The sequence below is a fragment of the Nipponia nippon genome, unplaced genomic scaffold (assembly GCF_047370975.1).
Source record: "Nipponia nippon isolate SJK-2023a ecotype South Korea unplaced genomic scaffold, ASM4737097v1 scaffold_9, whole genome shotgun sequence".
Taxonomy (NCBI): domain Eukaryota; kingdom Metazoa; phylum Chordata; class Aves; order Pelecaniformes; family Threskiornithidae; genus Nipponia; species Nipponia nippon.
The window spans coordinates 13,506,938-13,519,373 of NW_028262413.1; the positions used below are offsets into that span (position 1 = coordinate 13,506,938).

A 12,436-nucleotide genomic window follows, 5' to 3' on the forward strand; every position below is an offset into this window, starting at 1 on the left:
GCTCTGCACGGCACTGATAAAGTCTCCACTCACACGCCCTGTGTCCAGCTCAGTGGAGCAGATGAAGAGAAGCCAGTACACAGGAAAGGATACTACCAGAGCCGAAAAAGTACCAGTGAGGAAACAAGTTAAGGGAAGACTTGTGCAGAAATGTAAGACATTAAGGCTTTCACATGCTCTCCAAGTCCATTGGGCTGGGACTAGAAGATAACAACAAGTAAAATTCAAGTTAGATATCAGGGAAAGCTTTCAGTGTTAGGGACAGGGAGGCACTGGAGCAGGCACCCGACTGAAAGAAACTCTGTCACTAGGCATCTACAGACAATCATCAACCAGGAATGAGAGTCGTAATCAAATCCTGCCATCAGGCACAGAGATAAATTAGGTGACCTCCTAAGGTCTGGCCAGTCTGTACGTCTCTGAATAAACAGCTAGTTACTGGGCAGAGAGCTCTGATATGTACAGCAAAATGTTCTGTAGAAAAGAAATAATTTCTAAAGGTGAAGCAGGAATTTAATAAGAAACAGCAGTCACAAAAAAAGGGTAAGAAAAAGTTACGTTCTTACACAGGCCTGACTCATTCTTGTAGATCTGAGATGGTTTTTTGGAACAGGTCATTCCAAAAAAACCCTTTTGTGCTCATAAGCATTCTCCAGTCTGCAGTGAGGTGCTGATTTGTTACGTGCTTAAAAGGCTGGATAGATCTGTGTAACGTGTCTTCCCAGTTACCAAGAAACCTGTAGCACTCTTTTTGCTGAGACAGAGATATATTCAGGCTTCAAAGGGAATCACACTCCCAATTAACTCGCATTTGGGTGAGCTCCTGCTTCAGGCTCCACTCCTTCCAGCCCTTCTGAGATGCCTCCTTGCCGGAGCAGTTCAGGGAGGAGCGAGGAGAGCCGCGGCTCTCCTGAGCCCTGGGGATGTGCAGTTGGCCAAATGCAGTGAAATTCCTGTAATATCACAACAGTGAAATTACACTCGTGAGAAAGGAAGGACAGACGCCTCTGAGCTCTACCAAATCCCCAGGACTCCCACGTTATCTTGTCTTGTCCATGCATCTCCACACAGTAAAGAAAACTTAAATCAATCCAGGCTGACAAACATAAGCCTAGTACTTAAACTCTACTGAGTTGCTTCTCGTGGTTCAGCAGCTATGAGCCGGTGGACTCAGTTCCGCGGCCAAGCTTAACACCGGCATTGGGCTGTTTCATTGACTATCGAAGCGATCTCACAAGTGGTGTGTTGGGGTAATTAGCCCATTTCTTTTGTCACGGTTATGTCATTATCAAAATATAGTTATTTATTTCCCTTTGTAATCCTCTGTTTCTCTAAACTGAAATCAAGCCACGGTAAATCTTTTATGTTTCGTACTGTTTCTTTTGTAACTCCTTTCCTTTGCGCTGTATTTCGTGGCAGGACAAACGCTCATCTGCTTTCCCACAGCAGAAGACACTGGCGGGCAGACCCCCCAGGGCCGCGCCTGCGGCTCCTCAGCACTCAACGGCGCACAGCCCCGTCTGTCCCGGGACAAGCACCACCCGCTCGCCCGAGGCCTGCCCGCCAGACTGACCCCGCCAAGGGGCCCGGGCCCCGCTGAGGGGAGGGCGGGAAGGGCCGGGGCCGCGCCGCCCGCCGGGAGAAGGGGCGGGCCGGGCCGCGTCGCGCCGCTGAGGTCATCGGTTGGCGCCGGGGCGAGGCCGGGCGGCAGAGCCGGCTGCTCGGGCCTAGGGCCGCCGCCTCAGCGCGCCGGGAGCCCCGCGGGCGGGTGCGTGTGGCGGGGCGGCCCGGGGGACCCTGTGCCTGCGGGGGAAGGGGTCTCTCCGTGTGGCGGTTGGGGCGCGATGGGGGGACGGGGGGACGGGGGGGGGGGGCCGGCCGGCGCCGGGGTCCGTGCGGCCCGGCCCGGCTGATGCGCCGTGTCGCTGTTTCTTCCCAGATGTGGGCTGAGGTGTTGCTTCTGCCCTGCAGGGCCGGGCGGCGGCTGCTCCCGCCGCTCCGGCTGCGGCACCGAGCGCCGGGCGCCATGAAGCTGCAGTCCCCCCAGTTCCAGGAGCTTTTCACGCCGGGGCTCCGCAGCGTGGCAGGTGAGTGCGGCCCGGCCCGGCGCGGCATGGCGGGGTCTGGGCCTGGGCATCCGCGGGGCTGAACCGCCGCCCCTAAAGTGTCCCCGCTTGCCGTGGCCTGAGGAGGACCAAAACGGCGGCCTGGAGAGGCAGGGCGGGGAGTGCAGGCTTTCCGTCCTGTCACTGCTGCAGGCGCAGCCCCCGGCCCTTCACCAGGGAAGCAGGCAGGGGCTGTTGTGGCCCATGGTGGGTGCTGAAGGGCAGCCTGGGTCGCTGTTGTGTTCTGGGAGGTGGGTGCTGCTCCTCAGCTCCAGCCACTGTAGCTTTAAAATGACTCGGAGGATGTGGAGGAGCTTGGTTTTCATCGACTGTCGTGGGGCATTGTTCCTGAAGAAACGTGGATCATGGTTCACTGTGCTCTGCCATAAGTCAACTAAGTACTTTTCCCTTGTCGGCTACTAACTGCTAGAAATGTTCCACAGCCCAGAGTCCCCCAGTATCAATTAGCAACCTGTTAATATTTACGTTATCAGAAACGCCCCAGAAAAATATATCAGAAATGATTGGGAAAATACCTGTGGGTGCTCAGCTGTGTACCTAATCTGTGCATTTTGCATGAAGCTGTGAGGTACCTACGTACTTGCTGCTTACTGCATATTTGAGTATGTATTCCCACATCTATGATCTTAATTTGTGAAAAGGTATGTTATGGCTGACAGTGTGCTATGTTTTTTATTTGATTTTCCTTTCTTTCCCAGAACTGTTTGAGAAGAAGAAATATGAGCTGAGAATAGCAGGAGGTGCTGTGAGGGATTTACTAAGTGGAATGACACCGCAAGATATAGATTTTGCCACTACAGCTACACCAGCAGAGATGAAGGAAATGTTCACATCTGCTGGTGTTCGTCTGATCAATAACAAAGGAGAAAAACATGGAACCATTACTGCTAGGGTTGGTTTATGCTTTGACTTGGATCTTTTCTAACTGTATCTGTGGATGTGCAGCATATCTGATAGAAGACTGGTAGTATGCTCCTTCTTTGTTAAGTTATCACAGTAAGAGTTTAAATGAGACCCTGCTTTAAAGTAGGGAGTGATTTTTTGATGACTCTTTGTTTGTAGGATTCAGTTAATTGCCATATTATAATGCATGTTATCTCTGCATAACCCATTCACACAGCCGTGTTATCACTAGAAGAGATAATGTAGGCCACCCACGTGTTCAGGTAGATGTGGGGAAGTTGATCCTAGTGTTTCCTGCTCCTGATTTCCTAAGTCTTGCTTCCTCTACCTTGCTCATTCCTCTGCCTTTTATTCCATCTTCTGCAGGGAGATTTCTGTAGGCTATCTAGAAAATGAGTGGTGCAAGGATTATTTTCAGGTGTTTGTATTTCTTGATTGTCTACTCTGTATTCAGACATGGTACATGTTGGTTTGCATGTGTCCAGCTTGAGCACTAACTGTATACAAACATGAGGCTGAAAAAATATACAGCTTTTACATTTATGTTCATGATTGTGTCGAAGTAACAATGTCTGTGGGATTTGCAGCTCCATGAACAGAATTTTGAAATTACTACTCTTAGAATAGATGTTGTCACCGATGGACGACATGCAGAGGTGGAATTCACCACTGACTGGGAAAAGGATGCTGAAAGGAGGGATCTGACCATCAATTCCATGTTTTTAGGTAAATTCTTTCAAAAGCAAATATGTAGATGAAACACTGCTTTTCAAATGAAGCCAGTAAATTCCCTCAGTCTGTTTCAATTTTGTTTGTACTGCTATGAGCTGAAAGGTCTATACAAATATGTGAGATGATCTGACAAACCAGGTCAAATCACAGAACTTGTCTTCTGTATTTTCAAATGAGAGTGTTTAATTGTGCCAACCATGTTTGTAAATTCATATTCTTCTGGTTTTTTTTCTTCTTTTTCTAGGTTTGGATGGGATGCTGTATGATTTTTTTAATGGATATGAAGACTTGAAAAACAAGAAAATTAGATTTGTAGGAAAGTCAAGTGAGAGAATACAAGAAGATTATTTACGAATCCTAAGATATTTCAGGTACTAGGTTTTGCCTTTCCTAGATGAAGAAATGAACTAAGCATTGTAGAGGGTTTCAGAAAAGTGCAAAAAGGGGTTAGTGATGTAAAAGGAGTTGTAATTGTCATATTGTTAAGTTTTCTTTAGTATTATAAATTAGAATATTTAACACTGTCATGACATTAATTCTCTGAACAGCAGTAATAAATGGAATAATTGTTCTCGATGTAACATACAGGGGTTTTATTTGGGCAGGTTTTATGGAAGAATCGCAGAAACACCTGGTGATCATGAACCTAGTACGTTGCAAGCAATTAAAGAAAATGCCAAAGGTTTGGCTGGAATATCAGGAGAAAGGATTTGGGTGGAACTGAAAAAAATTCTTCTTGGAAACCATGTAAATCATTTGGTTCGACTTATGTATGAGCTGGATATTGCCCAATACGTAGGTAAAGTGAAATGAAGATTGATTTCCTACTCCTGTATCATATACAAACAGAACTGCAGCATGGCAAAGTGAGAGAAAACGTTTTACCCAGAAAGAAATGTTTTTTTTTTCTGTGTTAACATCCACATTTCTTACTAGTACTCTTTCTTGCACTTTTTTGTGTGTATCCCTTTAGGACTACCACTTGATGGCAATTTAGAGGAATTTGACAGAGTCACTAAAAACATTCAAAATCTGTGTCCAAAACCGATGACTGTTCTGACATCGTTATTCAAGGTGAAAGATGATGTCACAAACCTTGATCTGAGGCTGAAAATCTCAAAAGAAGAAAAAAACCTGGGTCTTTTTTTAGTGAAGCACCGGCAAGAGTTAACCAAAGCTATGGGTCCAGAACCACTTAGACCATATCAGGACTTCATAATGGATGTAAGTGTATTTCATATTGCTTTATTTTGTTCTTCACAGTAAACTGAATTTCCAGTTTTACAGAGTAGCAGAGGCGACAATGCCTAGTGGAAAGAAAGGGCCTTAAAGAGTCAAGTGAGAGCCATTTCATCGGCAGGCTTGTTTATTGGTCTTAGGCAAATTTTTGCCAGGGTTTTAAAGACCACGATATTTTCATCAGAAAGATGGGATGTACTGACAAAAAGTATTAGCCAAATTTGGATTGCTCCCAGTGTAATACCGTCACAGTAACTGGAAGAATATCTTTCTGTATTATTGATACCAGTTCCAGTTAACTAAGGTGGGGTTGGTTGGTTTGTTTGTTTTTCCCCTTTGTTTTTCCTCTGGAGAGGGGACCAGAAATTAACAAGAGCTATTGCAAATGTCCTGGCGTGTCTCTGCAACATAAAGCAGAAACTTTGGTATAGAAAGATTCTTTTCCTGTAGTAGAGTTTAGTTTTGCAAGAGGATAAAGAGCAGACGTTTCTACTTGGGTTCAAAAGCTTTTTTCTTTCCCTTACAAAATACTGAGGCTTTAAATTATTTTTTTAGAAATTATTTCAAACCAACAAACAAAAAACCCCACCACACTTATAGCAGTTTCAAGCACCTCGTGTTCCATGGCAACTTTTTGACTGGATTTAAAAGCCTACCTTCCACTCTGGCTGAAAAATGTCATATTCAATCATCTGAAACATAAGTTTCCTGTGAACATACCTAGGGACTGGCAGTTTGCTGTACTGTCCCAGCTGATCTCCCCTTCTGCATTAAAACATGAGACAGGATCTGGACCTCCAGAGACTCCAGCTTTAATTCAGCTCCTTGAATTGTGTATTGAAAGTTGGTGCAATTCCTGGAGCATTGGTATGTGTTCTTCGTGAGGAGCACTGCTAAGTAGGCCATCTGTGACGTTCTTCCACAGCAAAGTCCAAGTAATTTTCAGGTGAAGTTCTGCACTTTTATTGCAGAACCTGCGACTGAAGGTGAGAGACAGCAGCCTCTGCAGTGAGGCCTGTCTCCCATAGGAAAGGTAATAGTTCCTCTCCAGTTGGAGGTTGAAGATAATGCTTACAGCTGTTACCTGAAATTCAGGAAGTCTCTGAGGATCTTCCAGAGCCTCCAAGTTAGGACTGAGTTTTAAAACTTGTGAGGCAGAAGAGATCCTCGCTTTCATAGTTCCGACTCTTCCAGGTGTTGCCTAATAAGATGTCATGGGAATAACGCAATGTTGAGCACTGTTTTCTACTGTTTCATAGTGAGTCCTCTCTTTTCTTTTCTCTTCTCTTTTAGTCTAGGGAAGCTAATACAAATTCCAAGATCTGTGAGCTTCTAAAATACCAAGGAGAAGAACATCTTTTAAGAGAAATACAGCAATGGACTGTTCCTTCTTTTCCTGTTAGTGGCCATGATCTAAGAAAAATGGGTGTGTCTTCTGGAAAAGAAATTGGAACAGCATTACAGCAGTTAAGGGATGAATGGAAGAAGAGTGGATACCACATGGATAAAGAAGAACTGTTAAGTTGCCTGAAGAAGCTGTAAAATTGAATAATAGTAGAGAACTGTTTGTGCCCTGCTCTAAGTGTAACTGAGATACCAGTAAATATTCTGTCAGTGTTGTCACAGCCAACAGAGCATTTGTCATATTTAAGAGCTTCAGACAGCACAGTTCTGCTGTTACTAATTCGTAATTTCTGCAAGGAGAAGTTTAATTTTGTAGTAATGTAAAATGTTATTTGCCAAATTCCACAGCCTCTACCTCTTTTTGTGGTATTTTAATGATAAATATTTAACTACTTTATCTTGACTCTGGGGCATTAGAGGTGACACCAAGATTTTTCTCATTCTGACTTTGCTTAATCTTAACAAAAAAAAACCCAAAACAACAAAAAAGTTGTTTCTATCCTCTAGATAAAATCATGGAGGTTTTTTTGTGCCTAGGAGAGCAACAAAGTGTCTAGAAATAATAAGCTCTCAATCTTTTTGTAGTTAAAGCTAGATATCAGATTGAAATACTCACAGTCTTACTGTGTAAAACAAGCCTGTTTTCTTAAAAGATTTTTATTTTCCATAATTCCAGAATCAATTTTAGATTAAAAGGATGACTTAGCTGAGTCAGTATCATGAATTTGTCTCTTCCATAGTTTTTCAGTAACTTGTTTATCACTGAGTAACTAAATCCATAGAAAACTGGCAAAGGGTTCTACAGTATGTTTTCAACTTTGTGTGTGAAACATACTGTTAATGTTAATAGGAGAAGGGAAGGGAGATCCAGGTTCCCTGCCTTTCCCCTTACCATGTCTGGTAGTTGACTGCTGCTTTCTGTCCTTTTTCTTTCCCAGCGAGGTACAAGTAGAATTCAGGTGATGGTGTGAGCGTGCCTAAAGAGAGTGAACCTGCACTAGGTCCTGTAGCTCTGTCACCCTCGGAGTACTAACGCTCTCGAGAAGCTGCCAGTTTGCCTTCAGTACTTCTCCCCACGGCTTTTCTTGTAACTCGCAGCAGTGAGACCCAGAGGCGTTCACCTCCTCTCTGATTTGCAGACATTCTGTTTAACTCAGTAGGATTATTTTGGGAAGGAGCCTTAACATCCCTACTCCTCTCAGACCAGCATCTTCCCTGTGTTGCTTCTGTGTGAATTATTCTTACGTTTCTTCTATCTGAACAGATCCACATTAAAAATGCACTCTGAATTCAGTTCAAAAGGAAATTCTAAATAATATGGCCCTTCAAAATTAATAAAGAAATATATCAATAACATTTTGGAAAATCTGAGAAGGGATGTGACTATTAATTAAAATTGATGGGGGAAGGAAACCAAGACAAGGAGAGAGTTGTTTGCATGTAGTACCTAATAACTCCTACTGGGTTCGATGAAGAGCTGGTTGTCCGTTTGAACGGTAGCCAGCACGGGATGCTGTAGAAGATGAGGTTTTGAAGCAGTGCTGTTCCTGGCTGATCTTAACGAACATGTATTACCAACCCTGGCTTTTAAAAAACAAAAAAGTAGCTGTAGCCGAGAGCATTTCTCCTGTATAGAAACGTTATTGCAGGTTTAAGTTTTCCTCCAAAACCATGGTAACTAACAAAATTGGTTGGATTTTTTTTTTTTTCCTCAGATATCATTTTGGAACACTAGATGGCGGTAAGACCAGAGTGGTGCTACAAAAAAATCGCATTTTATGCTTTCGTATCGTTAACTTTCCAGCTGCCTTTTTTTTTTTTTTTTCTCTAGGAAGTCAGTTACTTTAAATCAATTATTCTGAAGGTACTTAGGAACTTCGGGAAGACAGCAAGGGAACAAAAAAAGTGCTGTTTTTCCCGTTAATAAGGCAAATCTCATAAGAACATGATGGTGTTTGATTTAATTATGTAATTAAATTGAAGCCTCCTTGTGCAATTTATTGAGCTACTGAAATCTTGGGAGGGAGACAAGTACGGTAGTAGGCTCTTGTAAAGAACACTTCACAAAACTGCATCTTTTAAGACAACTTCTGTGGAGGTGGTAAAATATTAGCAACTACGCTTTATGTTACCTAAAACTGTTGTCGGGGTCAAACTCCACTTGGAGGGAGGATTTTTAAGGGCATGAGCTTGAAACCTTTGTAATCTCCAGGGCTTGTGAAAAACAGCACAAACAGGTTATTCTGAAAGCGTCTTAATTAAATGGTCCCGCCTTGAATTCAGCGTAGTTAGCATGTTTGCTCAAATAGCTCATTTAAAAATCGTGTTATGCTTGAGCTTTCCAGTTGGTCTGTCAAGCATCTCTGGTTTGCTATATTTCAAAGCCATTAAACCCTATTAAAAATGAAACTGCATTAAATCAAAACAATAGCGTATTTTAAGCAAGCAGTACCAGCGTGACCTCTGGAAAAATGATGTGTTTGAATAAACATTGGACTGCGAACTATTTAAATATCAAACTGGGAGATAGGAGATCAAGCAGTTTGACATATATATGGTCAAATGAAGTACTCTTCTCCCATAGATTACTTGACTAATTAAATGATATTTGCAATGCGTTTTAATTAAAGTTACACATCAGAAAAACCCACGTGGCTTTGCTGGTTGCTAGCTGTTCCTGGCTCAGCAGCATGACAGCCCTTCCCAAAACCAGCTGCCGGTACTGATGTTAAGTCCATCGCTCTTCGGGTTTGTTGGAAAAAGGAAAAGGCTAATGCTTCCCATACGCCCGCTTGTCCTTGCGGGGGGACGTATCCCAAAAGGCTGCAAATAATAATGAAACAAACTCTTTTTTTTTGCAGTGGGTAAAGCTAATTTTTGTTCAAATGGGAGCGCGGAGCAGCAGGACGGGAGTGCAGCCCCTCTCTGCAGAGCAAAGCACCCCTGGGAGTCCAGAGCCCCTCTGTGTCGGGGGGTCCCAGGCGCCTGCTCCCCTGCGCCCGCCCGCGCTCATCACTGCCGCAGGAGGGAACCGTCTGTGAAGGGCAAAATGGTAAATAATACAAACTGCTTTCCCTCGCAGATGGCTTCTGAGGATTAATGAAGGTTTTTACCATTCTCTCAAGATGTAATGAACTGTAAAAATGATTGAAAGGCCAGATTGGCTTGGATGCATTTTAAGGGGAAAGGGCATGGCTGAGTCTCCCTGCAGAGCCCTTAAACCTCTGGCCCGAAGCAAAGAGAAGAGGAGGAAAACAACCACAAGCGCCACAAGACTTCTGCACCACGCGGAGGGAGGCGAAGGAGCTCAACGGCCCCGTCGGAGGACACGGCTGTGCCACAGCAGTGCCCGAGCATCCCTTGTGCCCCCGATGCGCTCCTGCTGTGCTGCCTCACTGGCCTTCCCTGGGAGGTGTGCTTTATTTTTCTTACACACACAGACACACACAGACACACACAGACACAGACACACACAGACACACACACACACACACACACACGATCTGTCTGTCTATCAATGGCTCCTAAACTTAATATAAATAAATACATTTTAAAAACATAATAAATTATAATAAATAATATATAAATGTACACATAATATATATTATAAATATATAATAGAATAATAAATTACATGTAATAATAAAACATAACAAATATATATAATACATAATATATAAATTTATACATATTACATTTATTATATTTTTTATATATATACATAAAATGTTTAGGAGCCACAGATTTACATGTATATAAATAGATATGTTATATATTATAATGTATAATGTATTTTTAATTATTATGTATGTTTATTAGAATATTTATGATCATATATATTTATATATTTTACTATGTTTATTATAATATATTATATTTTTATATATATAAAAATTAAGTGTAGGAGCCATAGATAGATAGATCATATGTATGTGTGTGGAGAGAGATTATAGCTATATCTATATCTCTCTCATTTCCTTCAGCCCACACTCGTGCACACGAAGCAGTGGGAGGCTGCGCTCCCCGTGCGTGCTGTGCCCCTGCGAGCCGCAGCGCCCCGCGGGGCAGAGCCTGGCAGAGAGAGGGCAGCCCCAAAGCGTGAGGGTGCACCCTGGGGCTGGTAGTTACATAGGGGAGATGGGTTTTAAAAATAAAAACAAATTAAAAGTTCGACACCCCGACCTAGCCCTGCTGCTCACAAGCTGGCAGAGACCTGCTCTGAAACGTGAACACTTTCATATAAATGGATGCAGAAGATGTCAACTAATATCCTTACGGCTTGCCATATGGCTATCAGTCAGACACTGCACCCTCACACCCCGCTTCTTGGTTCACCCACTCGGTGCCGAGGCGGGCAGGGGCCAGGGACCTGGGCCACACAGGCAGGGGCAGGCAGCGGGGCCCAGGGCTGGGCACTGCACCATGGTTCCAAAGCGCACAGGGACACAGCAGAGCACGTTCCCATCCAGAAACGTCGCCAGCACACATGGGAACTATTCTTTAATTCCCAAACATTTATTAATTGTGCCGGTCTGTGAAGTTTATGCCTCGTTCCCCGGACCTTGTCTCAGTTCAGCTTGGGGAGAGTGATGCCTCCTGCATCTACAGCTTACAAAATAAACACAAGTTGTACAGGGGAATTCATCTGGCTGAACATAAAAGCAGGATTATTATCCTTATTTTACTTCCCCATATGGTACAGACATAAATGCCTCATTAACTTCAAGGGGACACTCAAGAGATAAGGGCTCAAGTAGTTTTTGATGGCAATACCACCCTTCTGCTCCTCTACACAAAGAACTGGGGGTGTTAGTGGGTGGGAAAAACGTATACAGAGCATCAAACACTAACTGTGTCCGTATGGAGACAGGGGCCACGAGACTCAGATGCAGATGAAGTTTGTCCTCTAAGTACTGTAAAAGTTGTATTTACCGTCTCTAGGAGAGCACGCAGCTTAAGGAAGTCATGTAACCTGCTTCCACTTCACAGCCTTCATAATTTCTCTGTGGAGTCAATACAGTCGGGGACATCGTCAGGTACCCAGTGCTCTACCAGGGCTTTTGTTCAGGTGGGTGACCTTTCTTACAAGCGTCAATAAATCAACAAATCCTGCAGAACGCCACAAAGCATGACTGGCTGTCGTATAATAATGCCTTTCCCTCCCTTCAAAAGCTGCTTCCAGTTCCAGTGGGACAGTGAAGGTTACGTCACCTTGGCAGAGCGTTAGTGGTGGAGAGACTAACGGTGTCCTTCATTAGCGGGCTGAGCAAGAGGACGAGGATTTAAAGCTTTGACATTTTAGATAATTTCTTTATACTGTGGTAAGACAATAGCTCTTTAAGAGTTTGAAATTCAATTCAGCATGCTCCACCACCTGCATATCACCCAAACTACCCCTCCTATGGCCTCTTGTAGGCATTGTACCTCTAGACAAAGCTATACGGAAAGAAACAGGAGGCTGGGAAGCTGTCCTCCACTGCTTTCCCACAGCCACGTGCTTTGTGGGGCAGCAACGTGGTGATGCCCACTGTAAACTCTGTGCCGCTGTCAAAGTCCTCATGAGTTTCTATAATGCTTACAAAAAAAAAAAAAAAACCTGCAGGACTTTTCCAATGGAGTGGCAACCATTCTGAATTCATGTTACAGATATAGTTGGATAACATCATCACACAGTGATCCAAGTTCTCAGAAGACACAAAAGTCTTAAAATAAATACAGAGGAAAGGGAAAGCCCATGGCATGCTGAAAAGCTTCAGCGAGAGCAAAAAATTCTGCACTAGGAAAAAAACCTGCATCAGCAGCGCCGTCTGTGTGGCAAAGAGCATCTGCAAGTGAGGCAGGTACCTGGGAAAGCCCTCCCGTTCTCCTAATAAAAATTGATGAATAAACCAGATTACTGGGACCCATTTCTGGTGCTGCTGGTTGAGCCACAACAGGACAGCCCTGCACGAGCTGTCAGCTCTGTGGATATAACCTGTAAATCTAAACTTCCCTTCTTTCCTGGTTAAGCTGTCCTCACTACAGAACTTAGG

At 43.8% G+C, this 12,436-nt stretch overlaps 1 protein-coding gene across 3 annotated transcripts; it reads left to right on the top strand.

The window, feature by feature from the left end:
• Nucleotides 1-1,679: 1,679 nt before the first annotated feature.
• TRNT1 (tRNA nucleotidyl transferase 1) lies at nt 1,680-6,625 on the top strand. Of its 3 annotated transcripts, none has more exons than XM_087743504.1 (8): nt 1,680-1,768; nt 1,940-2,087; nt 2,825-3,018; nt 3,617-3,755; nt 4,006-4,132; nt 4,367-4,560; nt 4,735-4,985; nt 6,294-6,625. In XM_087743504.1, the coding sequence occupies exons 2-8, from the start codon at nt 1,940-1,942 to the stop codon at nt 6,540-6,542; spliced, it is 1,302 nt and encodes a 433-aa protein (XP_087599630.1). In that variant the 5' UTR covers nt 1,680-1,768; the 3' UTR covers nt 6,543-6,625. The 3 variants fall into 3 exon arrangements, with proteins under 3 accessions (XP_087599630.1, XP_087599632.1, XP_087599631.1); XM_087743506.1 differs by having other exon boundaries at nt 4,367-4,410; XM_087743505.1 differs by having other exon boundaries at nt 1,691-1,768; nt 1,972-2,087.
• The last annotated feature ends 5,811 nt before the right edge of the window (nt 6,626-12,436 follow it).